General features: G+C 33.4%; 1 protein-coding gene across 1 annotated transcript in view; it reads right to left on the bottom strand.

Moving 5' to 3' along the window:
• Positions 1-668: 668 nt before the first annotated feature.
• Positions 669-25,388, bottom strand: part of Mitf (transcription factor Mitf) — a 48,623-nt gene continuing 23,903 nt past the window's right edge. The window contains exons 3-6 of the mRNA XM_066403002.1: positions 6,757-6,940; positions 4,703-4,944; positions 2,833-3,096; positions 669-2,780 (exon numbers count right to left, since the gene is read on the bottom strand). Of these exons, the coding sequence (XP_066259099.1) occupies positions 2,508-2,780; positions 2,833-3,096; positions 4,703-4,944; positions 6,757-6,940 (963 nt within the window). The 3' untranslated portion in view covers positions 669-2,507. The remainder of the gene's footprint in view (positions 2,781-2,832; positions 3,097-4,702; positions 4,945-6,756; positions 6,941-25,388) is intronic.

The following is a 25,388-nucleotide window of genomic DNA, read 5'->3' as shown; positions in this document are numbered from 1 at the left end:
GTTTTCGGGCTACTTCCGTAAACCTAATTTAGCTTTTGGGATATAAATCAGAGGAATATGTGTTTTGAAACTACAACGATAAAAGTGTAGTGGCAATTCGTAATGAAATATGACTTTGTAGCCATCCAACATACCTGAAGAACGGATAAAATATTTGCGGATGCCTTTTAATGGAATTTTAGAGTTGAATCGGAATGTTATGGGTTGTTACCTTGACGAGACGGGATAATAAAAAATAATAATATTTTTCCTTACCACATATAATACATTTAGGTATGCAAATTTTCCTTTCGAATTTGCTTTTTTATGTAAAGTGGGTTGTTGCAGGGGCAAAATAAACTAACAACAGTAAAAATTATTTGAACAAATATAATAAATTTTAATCGGTTTAAATAAACTATGATTTTCAAAACGTAAGATAACAATGACGATATAAGTTTTATACTCATGTTCAACAAAATTTGCAATAGACACACAGTTCTTTAAAGCTAGGAAAAATTGCATATTACGATAAGCTTGAGGTGGTATGCATGGAGGTGATGATGGTCACGTAAGAAAGTCACTCTCATTAAAACAAAATTTGTAATAACTAGAAAAGTTAAACTAACAACAATATCACTTATGAATATCATAATCTTCAACAATATCCATTTTATAATGTACTCTGCAGTCTCTAGCAGTTTATTTTTGCGTCTAAATTTTTACGAACAAACACAATTCTTTATATTGAACTGCCACAGTGAAGTAAGAATGAGCAAAGGCTTAACTAAACGAAATGAAACAAGCTCATTACCTACCACTAACGATTATTTAAATCCATTTTACATAAGATGAAGTGGCGTCTTGGGTTCTAAACATGCGTGTGCGCAGAAAAATGTATTTCCCATCATTATGAGTTAGAGCGCCCACTTTGGTCAACGTGCATTATGACATTAGCGTTAGTTTTTCGTCTCATGTGAATGTTATTAATAAAAATAAGGCCTCTCATCGATGATAATCACCTATAGGTACGAATACAACATGTAATTACACATGTACATCTAAATTATTGTTGGTAACTATCGCTTCTTATGAGGTCTACTAAAACTAGCCTAAGTTATATAATGGTAAAGTCTATTGAATACTTTATGATACTTTGAATAGTTCCAAAGGGTTGGGTTTTAAGAGTAATGGTTAGATACTTGTATTTACAGAGTAAATTGTTTTATGCTAACAAAACTTCAACAGTATAGAGTAAACTAATTTTAAGATAAGTTGGTTAATTTAGATCATTTCAATTCAGAAGAACTTCTTGATGATAAAATGTGACCTGATGTCATAAAAAATATCCTGCAGATTTTAACATCCTGTTGCTATGTCAGTTTACTCTCACGTCTTTCTGTTCTCACACTGTCAGATGCAACTCACAGTCGAAATTTAAATTAAATATTAAAAAATATATGTAAACAATTTGAAAAGAAGCGAACATTAAACAGTACTAATTCTTTAGCGCTCTGTATATCAAAAACGAGGTGTTTTCATCCAACTAAGTGCCTGAGTTCTGCTGATATAAAGTAATCTAACGTATAGGCTAAAAGAAAAATTAGTTTATCACAAGGAAATATTTTTGATCCTGTTACCTTTGGTTATCACATTTTTCATGTTGTATCAAAGTATCACAACGGGCATGACTATAGTAGACGCATAAAAATAAACGATAAACGCGTTTAAAACTAATTCTTGTGCATCATAAACGCACATTGACGAAATAGACCTTTCACACCGCTCAATCTTAATTATTATATGTCTAATATGTAATTTCTAATTTTGTGTTGAGCTTACTTGATTGGTCAATACCCTGTCATTTTAACATTCCTAAAGCCACTTATTGCTATTATAATTAATATTGCATTGCCAAATCATTATGGCGTTAAAGTGGTGTTTTTGGAAGGGACGTTACATATGAGTATAATCTCTGTCGTTAAATAGAAGGAAGGTTATGAAAGATGGCAAATGAACAATGCAGTAGCAAATATTAGTACCGTTATTAATCCTTATTGAGATCCGACTAGTTTTCAACATTTATTTCAACACGTTTTCTTAACTTCAAGCTGGCCATTTACTGTGAAGCACACCTTATCGGCTCCAGAAATATCCATGTGAAATAAACTTATTCTGTTGTTATATTATAATTTACACTGAATACAAAACTAAAACGTTAAGTTAACTCAGATTAAGCATTCTAATGTGACCTGTAATGCCGCTGTCTTTGTATGCCTGACCTACAAATTCTTATTAACTGCCTAGTTAAATTAATAGGTGCCTAATGATCAGAAATCGTGATTTAATGCCTGAAGGACGAATCTTCAAATATCGGTAACTTCTTGGAATGTACAGGAGTAAATTCTAGGTTTAGAACTAAAATAGCAGCAACCTGAACTGTTTAAAGTAACTTGTAGATCAAGCTTAAAGCATATTTCTACTAACTCGGGCTAGGATCTACGTCTCCCCTAGAGGTGAGATTAAGATCATGCTATCATATCTATATCCAAGGTATCTCCCCCATCGTCGATATGGCTGGTGGGTGTTGGGGTTGGTATGCGCTCTTCTGAAAGCAGAGGATCGCTAGATCTATGGTGAACGGGTGATGCATTTCGAACGAGGAAAGTGTCCCTCGTGAGGGCATTCGGGGAGGACAGCATTGGATCACCGTTGACGCTATATACGAGATCATCATCGTCCATACCTTCTTCCATTGCGGCCGATAAACTTAAAGTCGCATCGGATATTACATCGGGCATCTATGGAGGATGAAATGAAAATCTTCCCCTGACAATAAGTTTTTATACTCACTTTTTGGATGGAATCCCCAAAAATAGGCGCCATGATATCGGTAACTGAAGGCGGTCTATTGTGATCCAAATGGTCCAGACTGTGTTCTAATGCGTGCTCCAATTTATGGTCCAAACTGTCTAGGTTGTTGTTCAGATTCACATCCATGGTGTTGTTGGAGTATGAATTGTAGGGTGAGGAGTTGTTGTTGTTATTGATTGATTGGCTTTGCCAGTTGAAATCTGATACTGGAAGGCCGTGAGATTTGGCTTGTCGTTCCAATTCCTGAAAGCAAACTAATTAGTTGGAATTCCTTTATGATTCGATCAATAAGCTGTTTGCTAGCTTACTCCTATAGAGGTCGCTATACGGTTTTGAGTCAGCTTTTAAAAGCGATAATTAGCGGTACACGTATGTGTGAGGATATAAAATCCAGAAATCTAATAATTTTAGCAAGTCAATCGAGTTTCGTAAAAGATTTAATTTATCATTGTAGACGAATCGTAACAGAATGCAAACAAATGTAGTTTGCCGGATTCGTTGTCGTGGCGATACTAATTGAGAAAACGCTAATTTCAAAATACTATATGTAGTTTTGCGTGTAACTATGGCAATGAATTATTTGTTTCTATTGTATACTGATCACGCTAGTTTAGACTATAATGTTTATGCCTGTTCTATTCTATGTATTAGCCAACGGAAGTAATTTTTATGGGGTGTTACCAATTGTCAATATATAATGCGTTGTCCAAACTAAACTTTAGTTATAAATCTCCAAACCTGGGTGATGAGACACACAATTGAACAACAGGAACGTTCATTCCTGAGCACTATTTATTTAAGAATCTACTCAGTTTTTAAGTAGCACTGTCCTTTGTTAATTACCACTGTTGTAGTGAAGGTTATTTCAAAATTGCTGGTTCGCCTTTGCTGGGTCCTAATTAATATGGCTTATTAGAAAAATACACTGGCATCCGGAACCACCGTTTTAATTTAACAGTATTAATTTTTAATAATGGTGTTAGGATTGGAACGGCGTGAGAAACCATTTATGTTGCTTGTAATTTCATTGAGAAATGAACAGTCTTGGGTTCAATTTTTTAACACTTGTGTACCAAAATTAACGTTCAATTTGGCATAAAATTAAGTCAATTATAAAATATTTTTAGTGTAATTTTTGATAATTTAGCCGATCTTTAGCGAACAAATTTTAATAATTTTAAAGCACATATTTACTTTTACTTAATTTGTGTAATATTTGCCGAAGCTATGATTATGCATATTATTGTATAAAAGAAGTACCATCTAATGAAACCTGAGCACAATCTTTTTGTTCTTTGATTTATCAGTTATTTGACGTCACTTACATATGTGTATTTGTCGTATTTATCAAAAATTACGTTCTGTGTTGGCATAGGGTGTCCCGATGTCAGTTAACTTGAAAACCATATGATTATTCAGTATTTTTGAAAATATCTACAATACAGCTAGAGATATCAGTTAAATGCCAAGGACCTAAAAATTCCCAAAACGAACAAGAAATACTAATTTCGAAAATGATGTGGACAGTGGCGAACCCGGTCCTATTTAAAGCAAGAAGTATGAAAGGGGTTATTTCAGTTTTAATATCTGGAGAACTGTATGCGCTACCAGAAATAAACTTAAAGGAAATTTTAATACACTCTGTATCTCATTAACGAAATGTTGGTTGGTCCATGTTGATATGAAATTTTAATCATACTTTAAGTTGAAAAATTCCTTGTTGAAATGTGTTACGCTAATTTTGAACATTTAATCAGGCTTGTGGAAAAAGTTATTGTCTCGTAATTTATATTAATATATACTAATATCATTTCTTTTTTTAAGAATACATTTAGGAAATGATAATTACCTGCACCCGTAATTGGAGCCTCCTGTTTAAATTTTCCATTTGTTTTTGCCTGGCTTCAGATTGTTTTAACCGATGAACCTCGTTCTTCAAGCATTTGATGTATTCGACGGACGATTTCAGGATGGTACCCTTATTCGGTCGGACGTCCCGTACGATTTCATAGTAGGGGTCGTTATTTTTCGGCAAGAGCGTGCCTAACTCTTTGATTCGATCATTTATGTTAAATCTCCTTCGACGTTCAACTGAAAGATAATGCCATCCATTAAAAGTTAAGACAACGTTTTTTGCGCGGCTATTTTAAAGAAATTGTGATGTAAATCTTGATACTAAGAGTAATTTTATTGAAGGAATTACGGGTATTATAAGGATCTACATACATATTTATAACCTTAAATGGAGGTTTTTAGCTGTGTGACGTGTTTGTTAAAAGCCCTTTTAAGCCTCTTTTGTATAAGGACTCATACGAACAGTCTGGAAAGCATAATTTTCAAATCGCTTTTAAGCCACCCAAAACATGTAAATTGCCGGGTTTCCCGTTGAGATTAAATACCTAACACATATGTTCGAATTGGAAAAGTTTGAGTTAGTAAACAATTATGAAATTCTCTTGGCGGAGTTTGTTAATTTGTGGTTGATTATATTAAAGTTTACATTATCCATGGCGTCGAATTGTATTGATTTTTGGATTATGGACATTTAATGGAGATTTATTTGTACTTTCTATTTAAGGCTTTCGAAATCTCAACAGCTATTATTTCGGGAGCCTTACATGAATTTCATTTAGGGATTGTTAAAGTTTTAATACTTTTTAGCTAAAGATAATTTGAACCTGCTTGGAGAAAGCAGCGTTTATCATTGCAGGATGTTCACAATAATTCGATTTACAATTAAAATTCTTATCGCTAAACAGGGGGTATATCCCAATTACCTACATAATTTCTGTTTAGACATGTCAAGTACCTAACGCTAATAGATAGGCATCATCTTATTGTAACTCTCATGGCGTCTATACCTCTATCTGATATCATTCATTATCTTGGCTCACAAAGTGATACTTCACCCTTTGTTCATTGCCCGCTAACAGACCACTCAGATAACAATATTAGTAATTGACGATGTTATCAGAAAAATGTGTGAATTTATTCTGAATTCAGAGCATGTTTCTAGTTTAAGTAATTGAAAAATTCGAATATTGTGATGTTAATTTTTTTTAGCAAATACACGAGGCTCTGCAACAGTATTTATTGGTTTAATAGCTACAGAATTGATTCGTTTATTACCCGAAATGTTTGCGTCATCATTGCGACATGTTGCAGTTGATTAAACGATAAAATAACTGAAGTGTCGATAACTATTTCGTCATTATATCCTGATTAATAAGCTATTAAAAATCGATAAAGATGTCGCTATGGAATGGATCTATTTACAATGCGGGTTTGCCGCATTGTCTAAGGTTGCCTATTCAGATCAACTATTAATCTTAGGGATGGTTGCAACAAGAACAACCCTTTCCCATGGAGAGTTTCAGCTTTGATATACGGGGTGGCTATTACGTCGTTTTTATGTTAATAGATTCCAATTCGGCTAAATGGACAAACTGCATGCATAATTCATTGCCACTTTCGGATTTAAGAAACATATTCAGATTACTGAAATGCTAGGGAAAAGTGATTACGATCATCACCACGGTGTATATTAAATTATGCCTTTATATTAAAGGGGCTCCATCATCCGATGACTGTTATGTTCTGCAACATATTGTTAACCCAATCGAAATCCATTTTGCACCTACATTTTGAACAAAGCAAAAGTGACAATTTGAACATAAGTTGCTTAAACGAGCAAATTAATTATTCATTTAGTAGTTTGACGTAAATTTTATATTGTACTTGTTCAATTTACGCATGAAGGTAGGCATCCACTACAAAACGTGGCGCAAAATGTAATATTTCGTGATAAGATAAGTAACCCCATTTAAATATAATAATAAACCTACTGGATTATAGAATTTTAACTCTTCGTATTGTTCCCTGCCATATCCTGAAGGTACTTACTCATGTTGTGGTTGTCTTTTTTCTGTCTGTCTTTCGCCATCGCGTGAAGTTCCGTTTCACTGAGTAAATATGGTTCATTTTTTATATTAATATCATTGGCTAAGGAACTGTCCGATGTTTTGAAGCCATCTGACGCCAGTGAACTTGATTCTAATGACAGTAAGTCATCTATTAATTCTTCAGCCTGGAAAGAAAACACAGAGTTACTTATGTATGTCTTAAAGAAACTTTAAGATGCAGTTAATTTCAAATGCATATTTGGCAGCTCCACATCTTATTCCGCATGACCTGTGTAATATAATTAATATTACATATTAGCAAGATTACTTAAAAGATAAGCAATTTAATGAATTCGCTCTCAAAATATTGACTCGTTTTCCAGAACACGTATGACGACATACAAATAGCGTGTAGGAACTGTAAGCCTTAACTTTGATTTTATGTTTTATTGCAGATATGAAAAACGGATATCATTAATTTAATTAATTCAGATCAATCATAGAGAGTTCAATTTAAAATCTTTTCGTACCTGTCAGGATTCTAATTGACTGTTTTATAACTTTGTTTGATGATTTCTTGTAACTTTTGATCGTGGCAAAACTCTGGATAGTTCAATTTACATAGTTACCGTCCAGATGAATTAGTCAATGTACACCGCGTTATCTTATTTACGTACTCAATTCTTTCATATACAGGGTATTTCAAATTCGACCCTCACCATTGGGATCTCGGAAACTAGAGGAGATACGAAAAAGTTTAAATGGGGGCAAAGTTGCGCAATCTAGTGCTTGATCGAATACCGTTTTCAAAATTTTAATTTTCCGAGTACTTCCGGAGATATCCGAGAAAAACTAAAAATTGGAGAATCCATTTTTATTTTTTTTTAGCGTTATTTGACAAGAAAGGTTAAATCCGTAAGTACATTTTCATTGTCACTTTTTCTCAGCTACACAATGACATATTCAAATTTGCGATCCGACGTTTCGTCTTTCGGCTACCATCATCAACTTTATTTTTTCTTATGGGCGCCATATTGGATTTTTCGACAAAAAAATAGTGCGTTTCATTCTGAATTCATTGATATAGAACTTCTTATAATTTACTTTTTTAAAAGCCGAAATATTTAAATAAAAAGAAATATTACATAGGTGGCCTTGACTCCATCGAAAGACTTTCTTTTGTTCGCGATATATGACAGAAATCCTCCAACGAGATAAGAGCGTGTGCAAATTTCCAATGAAAATGAGCTTCAGAAATGAAAAGAAACGAGGTATGTTAAGACTTTATTACAAATTTGATAGGAACAGTACGAAAACAGCTCAAATGTATTTTGAGTTATATCCGGAAAGACAACAGCCGCATAGAACATTATTTAAAACTTTGGACGAACATTTAGCTGAGTTTGGTGTTTTTGAAAAACCTAGGATGAAGTATGGAAACAGAATGAAAGAAGATACTAGAAATAACCTACTGGCAGAGACAAAACTAAATTATTATTAAATAATACAACAAGTGTTCAGATTGACGACCTTCCTCCTGCATACATAAACGAACACGTCTATTTAAATTAGTGACAGCCCTAATAATATTTCTCCTTCTGATTACTCTACATTGTGTAATGATGTTTTCTCTAAGTTCTTCTATTGTGTTATAATCTCGATTCTCATATATTCTATTTTTCAAAGTGCCCCACAAAAAAGTCGTCAATTTGAGCACTTGTTGTAACATTTAATAATAATTTAGTTTTGGCTCTGCCAGTAGGTTATTTCTAGTATCTTCTTTCATTCTGCTTCCATACTTCATCCTAGGTTTTTCAAAAGCACCAAACTTAGCTAAATGTTCGTCCAAAGTTTTAAATAATGTTCTATGCGGCTGTTGTCTTTCCGGATATAACTCAAAATACATTTGAGCTGTTTTCGTACTGTTCCTATCAAATTTGTAATAAAGTCTTAACATATCTCGTTTTTCTTCACTTCGGAAACTCATTTTCATTGGAAATCTGCACACGCTCTAAATTCGTTTGAGAAGTTCTGTCATATAACGCGAACAAAAGAAAGTCTTTCGATGGAGTCAAGGCCACCTATGTAATATTTTTTTTAATTTAAATATTTCGGCTTTTAAAAAAGTAAATTATAAGAAGTTCTATATCAATGAATTCAGAATGAAACGCACTATTTTTTTGTCGAAAAATCCAATATGGCGCCCATAAGAAAAAATAAAGTTGATGATGGTAGCCGAAAGACGAAACGTCGGATCGCAAATTTGAATATGTCATTGTGTAGCTGAGAAAAAGTGATAATGAAAATGTGCTTACGGATTTAACCTTTCTTGTCAAATAACGCTAAAAAAAATTAAAAATGGATTCTCCAACTTTTAGTTTTTCTCGGATATCTTCGGAAGTACTCGAAAAATTAAAATTTTGAAAACGGTATTCGATCAAGCACTAGATTGCGCAACTTTGCCCCCATTTGAACTTTTTCGTATCTCCTCTAGTTTCCGAGATCCCAATGGTGAGGGTCGAATTTGAAATACCCTGTATAGTGTGAGGCACGTAATGATTGATAACCGTGGCCGTTTTCGGAGATCTTACTAAAAGAGTATCTCAAGTTGTAGTATGAAAACTTGCTCAACCTTGCTATAAATTATCCACATTTAGATGTCTCCTAATAATCCTTGTAAAGGTTAATTTATGACAGTCTGATGCAAACTGGTACAAGAGGTACAAAATTTATTCCGTAGTAAAATAATAAAATCCAAACACATCTTGGCTTATACGTGTCGATGATTACAGTTTGGCTGATAGTTAGTAGTTTTTATTGAAGCAAAAATTACATAGTTCTTGCTTATTTTCCAGTTCAAGCAATTGCTAATCTTTGCCTTGCATATTAAATGTATTGGGATTTTTGCGGAGGCATAACTCTTCTTCGAATTTAAACAAAGTAATTTAAATATCATCAGACTAAATTACCTTTTCATCAATAAAAGAACTTTACTTAGCTTAAGTTAGCATGATTTAAATATGTGATAAGACAAGGATTTTTCGATAGTTAAGTTGCAAGTTTTGAGGGAATAACAAGTGGAAAATACTTATTCAATTTTATAAACTAGTTCGACACAGTCGCGGTGCCTTACCTTGGATTTTCACATTTAGCAATTTACTTTGCCTCTAACATATTTTATGAACCAAATCAGTCAACAATTTCTGATGACTTACATATGATTGCAGACTAATAAAAATCTTGCATCCAGCTCGACTGTGAAATTAACAAGCCGGTGAAAATTGGGTTACCTGCCAAAAACCGGTTGGCTGATATTTTAAGTCTTGTATCAATGGTCAAACTCGTTCGTCTGAAAGGGAATAATTTTTCCTTTTATAAGAAACGTTTTATATGCAAAGCTTGTATTCGCGATATTATGGAAATACACTTTAAATAACGTTAGTTCGGTATTGCTTCGTCTCGCACGCAACCTGATCAGCCCTATTTCGAATAACGAATTTGGACGGTTTCGTTAATGAAACGTGGGTAAAAACTTTAAGTTAGTAATTAGCAATTACTATGTGGTTTAATTACCCAGTGACGCATATTAATTTTCATTCATTTAACCGAATTTTCTCAAAACACTAGAGATGTCAATTAAAGTTCCTTTGGAGACGGCATTCTTTACAATAAAGGCCATGCCACTCTATCATTGTGCGCTAGACGCACGTGTTTTAATATTACTTGGCTTTTATAAAAGCAGACAAATACCTTAAAATGGAAAAGAAGCCTTATCCAATTTTCTTTCTTGTTAGGAAATTGCTTTACTTGACTTTTAAGAGAGGGGAGATGTGAGGATAAATGTCCTGTGTGTTGGAAATAGGTCGTTTTTTATCCTCATACCGTAAAAATCAAATAATTGCCAGCGTTTTAAGGGTGCTGCTTACGTAGAAAGCATTTCTGGAATTCGCCTTTTGAAAGCTTAGTGGTACCATGAAATTAATTAGGGCGTTCTTGGAGTTTTATCTAAAAGATTAAAGGACGTTACTTAATTTTGGGACGCAGTATAGAAAATTAACTGGTTGGAACAAATTAGCGTGAATGTCAAGTGTCTAATGGACATAATGAATGCAAGATTCGTTTACGATAACTGAAATCTTTAGTAATAAAAATTATTTCCAACAAATGAATAGTTAGTTCGGTTAAGTACTAAATACCGCAAACATTATGACACGGACCATAGAACACGCTTTTTTAAAGTATTCACGGTATGGTTTTTTTATATAACTTTAACTCGTACTCACTAGGTCAGTGTGACAAATCCCGGTCTATTTGAGGTACGTATACAATTAGGATCATTGTCATTTTAACGCACATACTATAAAGAATATCATATTAAAATAAAGGCCACCATACTTTAAGTTTGAAATTTTTAGCGCTTACGCAGAAGTAGGTAGAACTAACTATTCAAGTAGGACTTGGATTAACATTTCTGGACCAAATCTCATTTTTTTGCGACTATTTATGCTTATTGAAGTTGGGATTCATCCGCAATAATCAATGGTCACCAATGAAATGGCACCGAAGTAGATTTACTTCGACATTTTAATTTTGTTATTTTATTACTTCACATTCATTATATCTACTTCTGCGTAAACGCTAAAAATTCTAAAATAAATATTCTATTAAAGGTCACCATGACTCCATACTACAAAGCTGAATTTTGATTGTTAACTAAATTACGTACTGTTTAATTGGTCAAGAAAATGACCATAGATGACGTGACGAGGAAAAGGTTAAGAGAATATGTTAATAAATGGGAGAATCATTAAACGAAATGAAATAAATAGAAATATAAGACTGGCAAAATTCAAGGTTACTATGGGTTATAATACCTTTTGTTACGCAACAAAAGTTGTAAACAATGGGGGGTCTTATCCTACAGTGGAAAAAATTATCTTTAAAATACTGTATTTTTTCATATGTGACCATTTAGTTGAAGATACCTTTTACTTTGTACACTTATTCTTCACTTAGAGAGTTGCAATTCTTCCATAATTTTCCAAAAATCCGCAAATATTTGTCTTTACGTATTACGTAGTTCTCAAAAACAGGTTATATATCAATGACTTAAACTAGAGAAGCCGTAAATATTTTCTTTGTCGCAATGCAGAAGTAAAATGATGTAATCTACTGATTACACGTAGTACAAACTTAGTATGACAAAATTGTTGTAAATAATTCTTTTTATTGTTTGTACACGGTGAATCAGTTTGCAACAACAATTTACAGTCGGGAAGAAAAGAGTCCCCTCTGTCTCTCCGAAATTCATGGAAAAGTTTGTATTTAATGGGAAGATTAAGGCATAAACTTTGCGACATAAAAATGATGTATCAAATTTCCGTGATTGCAGACAGGTTTAAAATTTTATATTTTTTTAAGTGGAAGAACAAATAACTACATGTAGCTTTTCAAAGCTTTTCAGATATTTAGATAGAAAAATTTCAATTCAATATCCCAAAAATGAAGTGGAATATAAACATGGACGAAAGAACGTCTGTCTTTAATGATGGGTCCATACGTAACATATATGTCCACAACATGTATCGATATCTGCTTTAATGTTAGAGTTAGAGTAAACAGTTAAATATGAGAGTTTTAGAATGAGGTGTTACGCATATTTGAAATTTATAAGACAATATACGTATGTATAGGGCGTCTTAAATAAGTGTAGCTTTCTTAAATTATTGTATTTAAATGGCATGCCCTCAAATATTTTTATCTACTTTTGTTCTGTGGGCAATTCTCAGTGCCGCAATTTCCATATCACTGTGTATACATGGTATTTACAAAAAGATCATTTCTCACAAAATTTCACTGAAACACAGTGTATAATTTTCAGTAGGATTATTGATAAAAAGCTGAGATAATATGTTTTGTCACATTTTTTTGACAAGATTTCTCATTTTTTAAAGTTGAAAGTTAATTTTGCAACCCTTCACTGGCACTAATTTATGACGATATGATCGCATCAAAAGTTACCTCATAATAGCCACATCTATAAAGCGGTGTTTGCGTCCGGCATATATACTCATAAACAGGATAATTTACAACCGTTTTATTTGGATCGTTTAATTCAGTCGGTAGCTTAAGAAGCATTAACTACTGGGTTTCCTATCTAAATACGTTATTTTAGTAAATTGACTCTTTATTGCATCTTGGAGTGACGTTCTTACAACTTTACGGTTCGATAGGCTATAAGCTGTAAATCATTGATTCAGTGGTACTCTCAAATTAATATTATTTTATAAGGAACAGACAGGTTGATCCTGTTAGTTTATTGTTCGGAAAAAGTATACTTACCTACTTTATATTTTTCAGGTTTTGTCTATACTCATATTTATACGATATATACGTATGGCCGAGACAACTATAAAGTGGCAATTGATCTTTTAATAAGGCAGATATATTTGAGGAATACTTATGGGTCATGGTTGTGATTGGCTACATTAGTTTATAGTGGCTCAAATTATAACTGGCCTGATCCATAACTTTTTAATATCGATCATAAAATTGGGTCTTGTCCAATCCCTAACCATATAAATCTTTAAGTGTACCAATTGCATAATTATACGAATATTTTAAATTCTGCTTGGTATAGCAAAAACACTTAAGCTGCAAGGGTATCCACTATTCTTATTTAATTTAAAAAGGGATAACACAGTTGTTGTAATTAAACGCCTTGTTGTAATTAATTGTCTGCATTTGAGAAATGTGTTCCAAATGTGTTACTGCATTTATACGAGGCTGGTTCAAGTGAGACTCAAAACTATACCTACTTTAAGAGACAGTTTAGGCATACTGTGAGTTTCTATGAGATAGTGACAACTCATTTAGGGCAGCAACAATTAAAAATCAGACAATCCGTTTTCGCCAGTATCTAAACTGACCTATCTAAAACACATTTTGAATCTTAATCAGATACTACACCTATAGACTATAGACCATGACCCGTTGAACAAGATTTGAATCATCCGCTTATGATACAGGTTTGCCATAATGTAAAGTTATTAACCTACATTGCGATAATTTTTTTATATTAATGGGACTTGTTACATTTTTCCAGTTTGGTGTCTGATTTACACCTGTGTGTAAGCAAGTGATGAAATAGCGCTTTTGTCTCTCGTTTTATGTATCTGGCTATTAGAGAGTTAGTACGATGAAAATTCCACATTAATTAAATATTTTTGGCTGCTCTTGTATCATCAGAGTTTTCAAGGTCGATTCAATTAATAAAAGACTGTTAATTTCCAGAATGAGCTCACTGCGCTGCAATGCAGATCCAAAAATAGGCCTTCTAAGTCAAGTTCAAGTAATTTTACCTTTAGATGATAGGTACCTAATAATTGTTTCAAATTCAAATTGACTTTTATCTGTACTTTCATAATAACTTCAATATCGATTCCTCACTTTGTTTATCTAAATTGATAACTTTTGCAATACTGAAATAATGTCATCACAAACCATTTGAATGGTTTTTTATTACCAAAGAAGCATAAATTATACATTTTTGTATGCACTTGATGTAGTAGAGGTCTTTATGGGTCAATAACATTTTACCGATTAACTTCTGCAATATTTATTTTTGATATCAAGGTGCTCGAAATATTGCAATATAAATAATTGATGTTTGTTTTTGGTTTTATATGTTATCCGTAATGGGAAAATCAGGCAGAAAATAAAAGCTTATGTCGTTGACTTTGTATACAATAAACACTTTACTGATGCTTCGTCTACCTAGTTATGAACTAATAAATAACAATGCGGTTTGAAAATATTGTCTGTTAAGTAATATTCGTTGATTAAAGCTTACTGATAGATTGCGACTTTCTCGAAACGCAAGCTTCAATCAAGCTGTATATGAGGCAGATTTGAGAAGTAATATCCAAGGGCGAAAAATACGTAAAGAAAAGAGTTTTTGATTTTGGATAATCCTTGTGTGGAACACCTGCAAGGTAAGCGGATTTGATGTCATGCAAATTCGTGGGGAAACGAGAAACGTTATTGCATTTTTTTTGTTGGAAAACTCTGCATTTGACTATACAATCCCATTGCAGTCAAATTAAGTTTTGTAGAAATCCCATCACGGAAGCACAATTTCCACCCACTTTAGTAGTAAATTACATTTAAAAGCTGATACCGAAGAATCGAAACAAAAGCCGTCCGCCGTTAAATAATAGGATACAGTTATGGTACAGTCATGCATTAAAAATCAATATGGCATTGAATTTTTCGTGATATTTAAAAATTGTTGCTAGTAATTAACGTCCGTAATGTAAGAGCCATTAAAATGGATGTACCTACACTGCAATCTTATTTTAATATACTGTGTTTGATATTTCTAGAATAGATTTACTTGCGCGAAACTTGTTGGAATAAGGGCTCGTGTTCATCGCGAACCGTGAAATCAGAGCATAAGATGAGAAAATAGATGACTTAATTAAAAAGGAAACGGGACCTAAGAGCGGTAACACAATTACGTAGATATTTAATTTCTGACAAGGTGATATCCATTTCCATAAGATGTTGGAGTAATTGAATTAACGTTGGTCCAAGCTTAAGAGTCTTTTCCAAGCAATTCTGGGCTCAGTTAGTTATTTCCAGAATTGCATTTATATCAACCATAATTAAAATCCTTGAATTGGTTTTTGCACATAAAGTTTTGTCCGATTTTTACACGTGGATCATAAATCCATAATTGCATGATATTTAAATAAGAAAACCTATGACCAATCGCAACACATTCTTTATAAAGTATTTTACCGAGCTATTACATCGAATTAATTGTGTACCTTAAAAACGCATTATTAAATGATGGATCAAAGTCCGTTTGTTTATTATATCGTATAGTTTATAAAACCGCAAAATTCAGTATGGAAGTAATTTCATTCAGATTTCAGCAATAAAAACTTCAAAAGTAAACATAATTTTGTTGCAAGTTGTATATACACGGTGTCCCAAATGTGACCTTCTATATTTAAACCACGAAATCAATGTAGAAATTAATAATATTATACTATTATGGTAATTGCATCAAAACGAAGAATTCACCTTTCCCATGACCAATCTTACACACTGTGTCCAAATAAAAAACCAAAAATAATTTCGAAAATCTGCGGGCATCGTGAAATTATTCTCTTGAATGTGTAACTTTTCTCCCATTTAACCAAGTTCTATCCATCACCATTTACGGGATATCCATGCTGGATCCTTAACTGTATATTCCAGCTCCTGATGATTGTGCACCAGTCATGTGTAATTTGTCAACGGACGGAAGCTGATTATTGTCCCATAGCGACTGCAGAAATTCTATTATACATTCTTCTCTCATTGGAACGTTCACTCCAAACGGCTCTTTCAGGTCATTGAGACCCTTCGCCTCCAACAGTACGATTGGAATATTCCGTCAAAGGAGTTTAGCAATCTTCGAATGACTGGTTTTGCCTAGTATTTGCTTTCTCTTGATCCAGACTGGAAGCTCCTGCACATCCATCAAGGTGTTGAACGCTGTTTCCAGGTCTCTGTGTAGTCCTAATTGCGCCGGTAATGACCAAACAGACCACTCTCTGTAGTTTCGCCAACTTTAATAGCGATAACAGATCTTCTCTCTAATTATCATAGTAAAATACCAGTGTAGGTTAGTAGGATTTCACGTCTATTTCTTTTCCACTACCCTGTGCAGATGCATCGTCAGTGCTATTGTCTTAATTTTTCCACATAGTTTTTCCAGGTGAGATATCTCTCAGTGATTATTCCCCAGTATATATTTTGCCTCTGCCTTCAGTAGTAAAGCTTTTTGTCATATCGTCAATGTGCCTAAATACTGTGTTGGCCTTCGTTTTGCCATAAAAATCTAACTCTGTTTTTTCAAGATTGACAAAGAGTCGTGCTTCAGTACCGCCATTGTTAAAGGGGGATTAAGAAATATACTATTTCTTTTCAAGGCAATGTATACATTTTGATTTATCATTAGTCAAAATTGACCCATCATATGTCATTAGAATCATGGTTAATGAACAGTAATAGCCTTTTTTGTACGCGTCCCGAGTTCAAGCGCGTCCCGAGCATCAAAAAATATAGCAAACCAGGTAGTAGTTATTATTAATTTAATCGCAATTGTTGTTGTATGAACTTCCTGTGAGTGGCAAGATATTCTCACATAAAAAAACTGATAATTTCATTGAGCAACCTAATTATTCTTGCATGAGGAGATGGCTGCTGCATTGAGTTTAATCTCTTTACATATTCAGTAAAATAATAGCTAATATAATCGGTTCCAGAACGTGCGTCCTAATTCCATTGAATGAAAACTTTGTTTTGGTAAGTCCGGCAAACGCAAAACATAAATTATACCGTTAGATGATATGGAATCAGGGTCGCATTTACTAACAATACTTAATATTGGGAAAGAGGTTTTTAAAGAATTTTTCAATATTTGATTCTATGGTAGACAAGTACCCAAACAACAATATTCATATTCAGCATCAAAATAATAAAGTGTAACGTCACATTGACTTTCTGTAAGATTTGCTTATCCATTAGCTACGATACGCGAAAAATAAACAGAAAAGCGTGTTTAACGTTATGACGGTCCTCCAAATGTGTTAACACCGGTTAAGTGTGTTACCTAAAGTGTGTATTGAAGTTTGTACAGCCCTAATAATTATTTAGTAAACACGTTTCGCATTTTGTCTTATTAAGAAATTAATCGAAGGCCTTAATAATTTAGAGCTTCTTTATCTGGACGTTTAAATTCTCACGCGAACATGTTAGATTTGGCATGCGTGTGAATGTTTTGGATAAATGTGTTGTGCAATTTAAGAGTTATGTATGCGAGTAAAAATCTAGAAAAAAAAGAATTACTTTACTACCAGCTAGGGCGGCTCGTGGTCAATGTGATTGAGCAATTTAAACAGAGCCATTAAAACATGGTCATTTAAATTATTGCCAAAAAACACATCTGCACATGTTGTCACAAGACGATAAAGTTCAAATACAACACATTGTTACAATTAAATCGAAATATAAACATAAAAATAAAGGTAGCCACTCTAAACGATCAAGCTTTGTGCAATCGCAGACGACGCGCATAACCGGTTGTTGACCGAAATTCCAGCTAATAGCTGCCATTGAAAAGCATTTGCCGTCGTGCGAAAACTCGCAATGCTCCTATCAAAGGCGTGAGGTCAGTGGGAATGACCAGCCGATATCCTGCTACGTGCTTAATGTCGTCATTCAATAGGGTTTATAGAGGAAGAATTTTAACGCGAACTTAAAAAAGAAGAAATATGAGTAAACTTTTTTACTTTTATTCCAGCTATTAACTAAAAGATATGTAATCACCTTTTTTCTGCTTAAGTTAGTTTTTTTTTGGGGGGGGGGGTCATTGGACTCTATGGGGGAGCCGCCACTGGTTACCAGTAAAAATATTAGTACAATTTCGAGCAATAACACGTGTTTAGGTTCTATTATGCTATAATTTCTGTGACATCTCCAACGCGGTATTCATCGCATCATTCTTATTTATTACTCGGACAAAACAAACACAAATCGCTAAAAACTTATTCACGAACACTTCTGATCATGCAACAACTTATTACAATCAGATCTTTAAAGTGAACCAATTTAACCATGTTTTAATAGGAACTTTGATCTTGGGTCATTTAACTATAATGCTCAACGTTTTAATATTTCCAAGCCATAATAGGAATTCCCAGGTTTTGGGCAGACGGTAAAAGATGTTCGGTTACATTATTGAATAAAATTCCGCCTTTTAAATCAATGGATCTCGGGTTGTTTGTAAGATGGTTGGGCCTAAAAAAGAGAAACCCCTTTCCATAGGTGCCACTGCGACTTAACTTCAACTAAATTTGCGAGATTAATGATGTTTTAAATTTCTCTTAAATGGAAAAACTCTTGGTCCTAAATCAAACCCTTTCTGTTATTTTTGTAGCAAATCTTGATTGATGGTTTCTTATTTTTCGTCAGATTAGGCGGAATTGAGTCGCACAGTGGACTAATCCTCGATTTTTTTTACTAAAGAAGAATTTTGTTATTAGCATTTGAAGGACGCAGTCAAGAATTATTCATTGCCATTACATAACGTATCAAAGACCCTCATGCCTGCAGCTCGATATTTATGATGATGGGCGAGTATTTCATTATTGGATATTAATGGAGATGGAGCAGGTAGATGCGGATATAAAGTTTATTTACTGAAAATCAGCGATAATTATCTGTAATAAAATTCATCGTTTTCATAAGTAGACAAATAATTTCAGCTTAGCGAATCTCTCAGTATTTGATGTAATTTCTTTGTGACTGATATTGTTTCTGATCGCTCTTCCCACTTAATGTTAACAATGGTGCGTACTTAAAAACCACATTGATATTCAAACTTTTTGTCCCATTCTAAAGTGGGGAATTTGTCTGTGTACGCTCCTTAATGTTTTATATTCATTTATAGTCTTAAACGGCATGTTCCGCACACACTTATTTATCTCTTTGAAGTTAAACGGTTAATTTGCTTTGTTGTGTATCGTCTGTCCTATTAAAGACTGGAGGCGGAATAGTAGAAATCAAGCTAAACGTATATCGTGTTGTCCTGGTTGGTCCACAATTAACATTTTACCTCGTAAAAAAATTATCATAACTGTTCGCCTAATTAATTCGTTTATGTGTTGATCTACACATCCATTGTCTATCCTTTATGTTGCTTGTTTTGGATTAATTCAAACGGAACTCCTTTGCTGTGTCATCTGTGCCAACCACAGGTAGTTCCGTGATGATTCTCCTATATGGTGGCTCGAAATTGGAATTCATCGTCTATCAAAATAGACTATTAATTAGTACTCAATCAAAATAATATAAACAATGGCTTGTTCCCAGTGTATCAATTTGTGGTATCCAACCTTAATCCGATTTTTAATGGTTTTACCGAGATTTTTTAACTGGTTACAAGGACACTTTGCGCTTGTTGCAGTCGACGCACTTTTTCTGGGCCACTTATTTGTTGTTATTGTTATTATGGCTCTTTAAATTGGAAGATAAATAGGGGGAATTCTTAAGACTATAGTCCACTCATATCAAACATACGATCTCCTCGATTTCAGTTAATGATTGGTCGGGTCATTTTAAATTTTATGTAGCTGTATATGCTGGAAGTTTGGTTTTGTGCTTTCCGATACTCTCGAAGGAAAGGGTGGTCATTACAACAACCTCAAGCGGCCCTTGAAATATCAGAGGCATGTATTCGATAAATTAATCTGTTGCCAATTTGTAGTCAGATGTTTCATGGTAAATGGTAAATGGGTTAATTAACGCCTTACGTTTACGATTAACCGGTCACTGCAAGGTTTTTTTCAATGATCATTTATTTTTTCTAAATTTTTTTAAGTTAGATTATTTTTTTCGCAGCCTTTTCCAAAAGAACCTAATACTAACACCAGTAAAATTGCAGCCTAACATCAGCTGACAGTCGAACTTACACACGTCTGACGGTCTAAAAGTAGAAGGAAAACTTCAGTCGTTTTTGAATACGCATGTGATGCGTAAAAGATAGATGAGGGCAGATCTTTCTGAATAAATTATGGAAAAAATTAAAATAATGAAAACTTTTCATGTTCAAACCCCTTTTATAACATGTTAATTTGACACTTTAACAAAAAGGCTTCCATAAGTGTTTACTTCGCTCTTGTTTAACAGTTCTGGCCTTAAAACTTGGTACTGCCACCAAAAAATTTCTCTTCCTTTTTTTTTTAGAATTAACGTTCAGACTTTAACAAACCCAGACAACAAACTTTCTCAAGATACACCATTACCATTAAAGACGCTTTAACTACCGCTTTCGCCTAATCTAAGGGTGCAGCTATCACCTTTCCCATTATTATTTGTTAGCACAAACAATATCAGCTAAGCACTTAGACCTATTTCCAATTCTCTGACGCGATCGTAATATTTCAAATCTGAGTATTCTGGCTCTTTGGTAAGGCGATTAAATTGATTGATAAGGACTAACTCCGGATTTGCATTAATCTTCACTTAAATATGCCAGCGATTTTAATCCGGAGCTTTAGAAATTATGTTGATATAGAATTTACGGTTTCTACAGTAACATTGGGTAGCGTTGGTAAGGGAATTTCTATCTAACAGAAAGAATAAATATTTTTAAGCCACGACCAAATAAAGGTCTAGGTTGAATAAATATACATACATGTGTCTGTAATTGTCTGAAGGTTCTTTTTGACTTCAGGAGGAACAATAAATAAGTCTGCAACAATTTTGGCAGTGTAAATTCCAGATTCAAATATTTGCTTTTGTTTATTCTATCTTACCGAGTGTCTTACTCTAACCACAAAGATATTTTCAAATTACATACCTCTATAACGAAAAAAAATTCTTAATGATAAATATCTTATGGTATCCGAAGGTGTCTAACATTCTTGCTAAATGGGAGCCGAATTAGTTCCAAAAAGGCTATAATCTGCTTATCTTCGTTTATTATTCTTATTGTTTCAGAAATGTAATATTATAACCTTAATGATCCATACAGAACGTTTATCAACAATATTATGAAGATTTTTTTGATCGCCATTAAACGGCTTATTTTGAGATTAATTCTGCCACCTCGGCGTGGGAACGGTGGCCCAGGATTAAGTTAGCATACCACTTCCGCTTTATAGCAATATCGATAAATTGGCATTAAAGGGAATTCAATATTGTTCTCCTAATCCCGCAAATTAATTGAAAGTAAAATAATTGAAGATACAAGTTTATAGGAAAATTGCATATTAATCAACCGAAAAATGGAACTATACAACCACCAATAACTTGTTGAAACCTTTAGCCTTAAAGCAATAATTTAATTTATTACCTCTCATTGAATAAATATAATTTCTATTAATGTCACCTAGTTTTCACACTTCATGCTTGTCAGTTTTTCTGCTTGGAATGCTTTCAATGCAAATACCCCCTTGAATTGGGGGCTTAATTTGGGCAAAATGTTTTTGTTTGCCATTATCGCTCACACGTCTAGTTTACCAGCAAATAATACTAAAAAATCGCGTTCCAGGAAAATGTGATTAGATGATAGACTGGTGAATCAGGAAATCAGAGACATGATCTGATCTACCAATCAATCTATCACATCTAATTACCAGTAAAATGTAAAAAAGCGAGTGTGTGTGGCTCTTCAGATTCATTATACAAAGTTGCATCTAACAGTTCATCCGCTATTGTTCGCTTGAGTTATTATGAAAATTAATCTGTCATATCAAGATGTTTTTATGTAGTTATGGTTGTTTAATCCATAACTAAACTTGAGCTATTAAATACTAATTGTAAATAGTCCAACACAGCTTCTGGCAGCTTCAGGTGGTCGCATGCTCTATTGTTATAGAAATTTCAATTTTGCTTTATCACAATTGACAAGTTGTTAAAGGCTTAATAATCTAGAAACCATATCCTATTGTTAAATTTGCTATTAAACTGGATTGAAGGGAATTTAGGCGGTCAGACGTTATAGGCGCATTAGATTAGAATGTTAAACAAGAGCGTTATTATCATGTAATATTAAAGCTTTAGGATTACTTTTCGATTAAATCAACGCCTGGTAATTTTATTCACTAACATCACAGAGGCGCTGAGGAAATCCTTTTCTAATCTCAGCATTTCAACACGATTTATCAGATTTAGAATGTGTTTATCGAGTTCTTGCTAAGCCGGCATTATTCTCTAGTAGAAGTCTATCCTATCCACCGACAGATTGTCGTCTTTTACGTACTTAGTCTCCCTATTACCAACGAATAAAATTTCCCGTCTTAGGGCTCGGTTCGTCTTTTGACAGAAATACTGGTGGTAATTAAAATCCGATCTAAGAAGAGGCTTTATTGGAGATTAATCGGATATAGAAGGATCTCTTTGTAGCCTGGCTGTTCTATTTGGATTACCACGATTGGAAATTAGAATTACGTCTTGAATTACCCCACCAAATGAGCTGAGGAAAAATAAAAATCTTTTTCGAAAATTTCAGTTTTTTCGAATACCTCTAAAAGTTATCGGAACATTTCAAATATTGAAACGGCATATTTTCGAACTTCAAATAACCAACCTTGTATCTTTTATGGTTACTGAGATCCCCACGATTTAGCTCAAGAAACGGAGACAGAGGAAAAGGTTATCGACTATTTGGTTTTTCTGTCGTTGTGCCAAAAGACTGGCATCTATATATAAATTCATAAAGTGAAAACAAAAGAAAAAAATATATTTGGAAATGCTACAATAGAGTAGTTTAAGAGGAAAAGAAGCGAGATTATCTTGTTTGTTTTGAAAAGGAAAAAGGGTTTAGAATGATTCAGTTGTAAAGAGTGTCGTTCCATCTTACCTGAATTTGTTGCAGTCTCAGTTATTTTTGCCATGTGTGTGTCCGTACAATAATTGGTTGGATGTATTGTGCATTGTAGTAATAATTATTGTCATAAATATATTCTAGTAAATGTCTATTACAACATCCTTTATAGACGTCCAGTGCTGTATGTGACATGGAAACGTTAATTGATGCTAATTAAAACGTCACTTCAAATCTAAAACCTCCTCATAATTACACAAATTAAATGTAAATCAAAAGCTTTTTTCTCATTATTTTGCAGTCTTACCTTTGGAAATGTTTTATTAAACAACAAAGTTATTCTCTTTGAGAAAATTCACCCTTTGTGTCTAAGCGTTTTCCAGACTTTTTATATCCTAGACATTGTTTTAGTTACAAATTCCTGAAGATCTCTTTTCAAGGGATTTTACAATCTCACAAGAATTTAGAGCAGGATTTATATACAGTGGAGTCAGTGTTTTGTTTTAGTAAGTCCACTCAATTTGATTTTATTTTCGTTTAATGTTAAAGAGTTAAAAGTGTTTTATTTATTAAGTCAGTCACTAGGAACTGAGACGATGGGACCTAAAAGTAGTAATAGTAACGCAACTAGATGCCTTTTAAAAATTAAAAAATCGCCACAAAAATTCGTCCGCATCAACTTCTCCACTTCACAATTTCTTATAGATTATATGAACATAGAAACCGCTAATGTAGCTAGAAAAAAATCAGATAACATAAAAACTTTAAGGATCTTTCTGATCGATTTCACCAGATAACAGAATACCCAGCAATAATGGTTTCATTTAAATAATCTTTGGCATGTGTGTCTCGAAATATGAGCGAAAACACTTGCGCCAGCTTTTCTCTATCTAGAAATATCTCTATTAATTCTGGAAATTATGCATTTGTTTATTACCTTAAAACCGTAGCTACAGGCCTGCAGCGTGACCAGGAATATTCCTTTTTGAGAATTTAAACTAACTATGATCAAATTAGCGATATTATTTAGAGTTGTACAGAATGTTGTATGTTGTCGTGTCAAATTTAATTGCGTTTAAAACTTTCTGAAGCTGAATAATTATGTTTTTAATGAAGCAACGATTTCAATATCCAAAGGGCTATAATCATCAAGAAGTAACAGTGTAAAACCTGGAGATAATTTATAATTTAACAAGAAAACAGGATCTCATCAAGTTTGTAAGTAACATGTAATTAAACTTTGTAAGGATTTAATTAAAATCACAGTATTTTGTTGAACAAACAATGCCAAGTTTTTATTTAGTAACCTATTTTACGGTAAACGATTTAAGATGTTTGTGGCCTTATCATGTTTATGAAAATATTGCGCGATCGTTTTAATCCAAACAAAACGTTTAGGAAGCTGTGTAAAGAACATCTATCTACCTGATAGGCGTAAAATCTTGTTCTTGCAAATTTATCTGTCTACAAACATAATTCTGTGCCAATTATTGCATTATTATACAAGTATGTACTGCTATTATGTTACACTTTTGATATATGGTTAACCTACATTTGGTAATATCGCTGTGTGTTTTAAATCAGATTTACAATGTCTTTAATTTTACGTTTTTATAAGAGTTTTGTCATTATTGTCACTTTTTAAAGCAAGGCCCGGTTTCGTTTATTAGCCAGAAATATTGGCGGATTATAACACTAATTGCGATTTGCTTGAATATTTCAAAATCTGACACGTTATATCTGCATTGTATGATACTGAAGTTGTTAAATGTGCACGAGAGTGGAATTGTAAATTAATCTCTTTTGGGTGCCCCTTAACGATAAAACTTTCACAAATTAAAATTATGTCAAGCCCCCGCTACGTTTTTGCATGGAGTCGTCTTGTTAATTTTAAATCGATTGAGTGCCAGAAAAGAATTCTTTATCGGATTAACTTGATTATTAGCCTATTTATTCTATGTATCCTTGATCAAACATCAATATAATTTTCAAATGCAATTCTACAAGCATTACCGGGCAATGTTAATCAACGGATAATCCGAAAATCTTTAGCATGGATGCTTTTCATTCTACATCTATCAAGCTGCGAGGTCACTTCTATCGAAACAAAATATGTGACGTTTATCAATCGATTTCATACTTAAATATCATTCTCGTAATACTAAGGAAATTACCAATTCACAGGCACTAGAAATGCGCAAAACACAATAAAGAACATTACTATATCAGCTGCTGTCATTAAACTGCAG

This window comes from Euwallacea similis, chromosome 27 (genome assembly GCF_039881205.1).
Source record: "Euwallacea similis isolate ESF13 chromosome 27, ESF131.1, whole genome shotgun sequence".
Classification (NCBI taxonomy): Eukaryota; Metazoa; Arthropoda; class Insecta; order Coleoptera; family Curculionidae; genus Euwallacea; species Euwallacea similis.
Note: the sequence above shows the minus strand (reverse complement) of the source record. Positions and strands in the feature narration are given on the sequence as shown.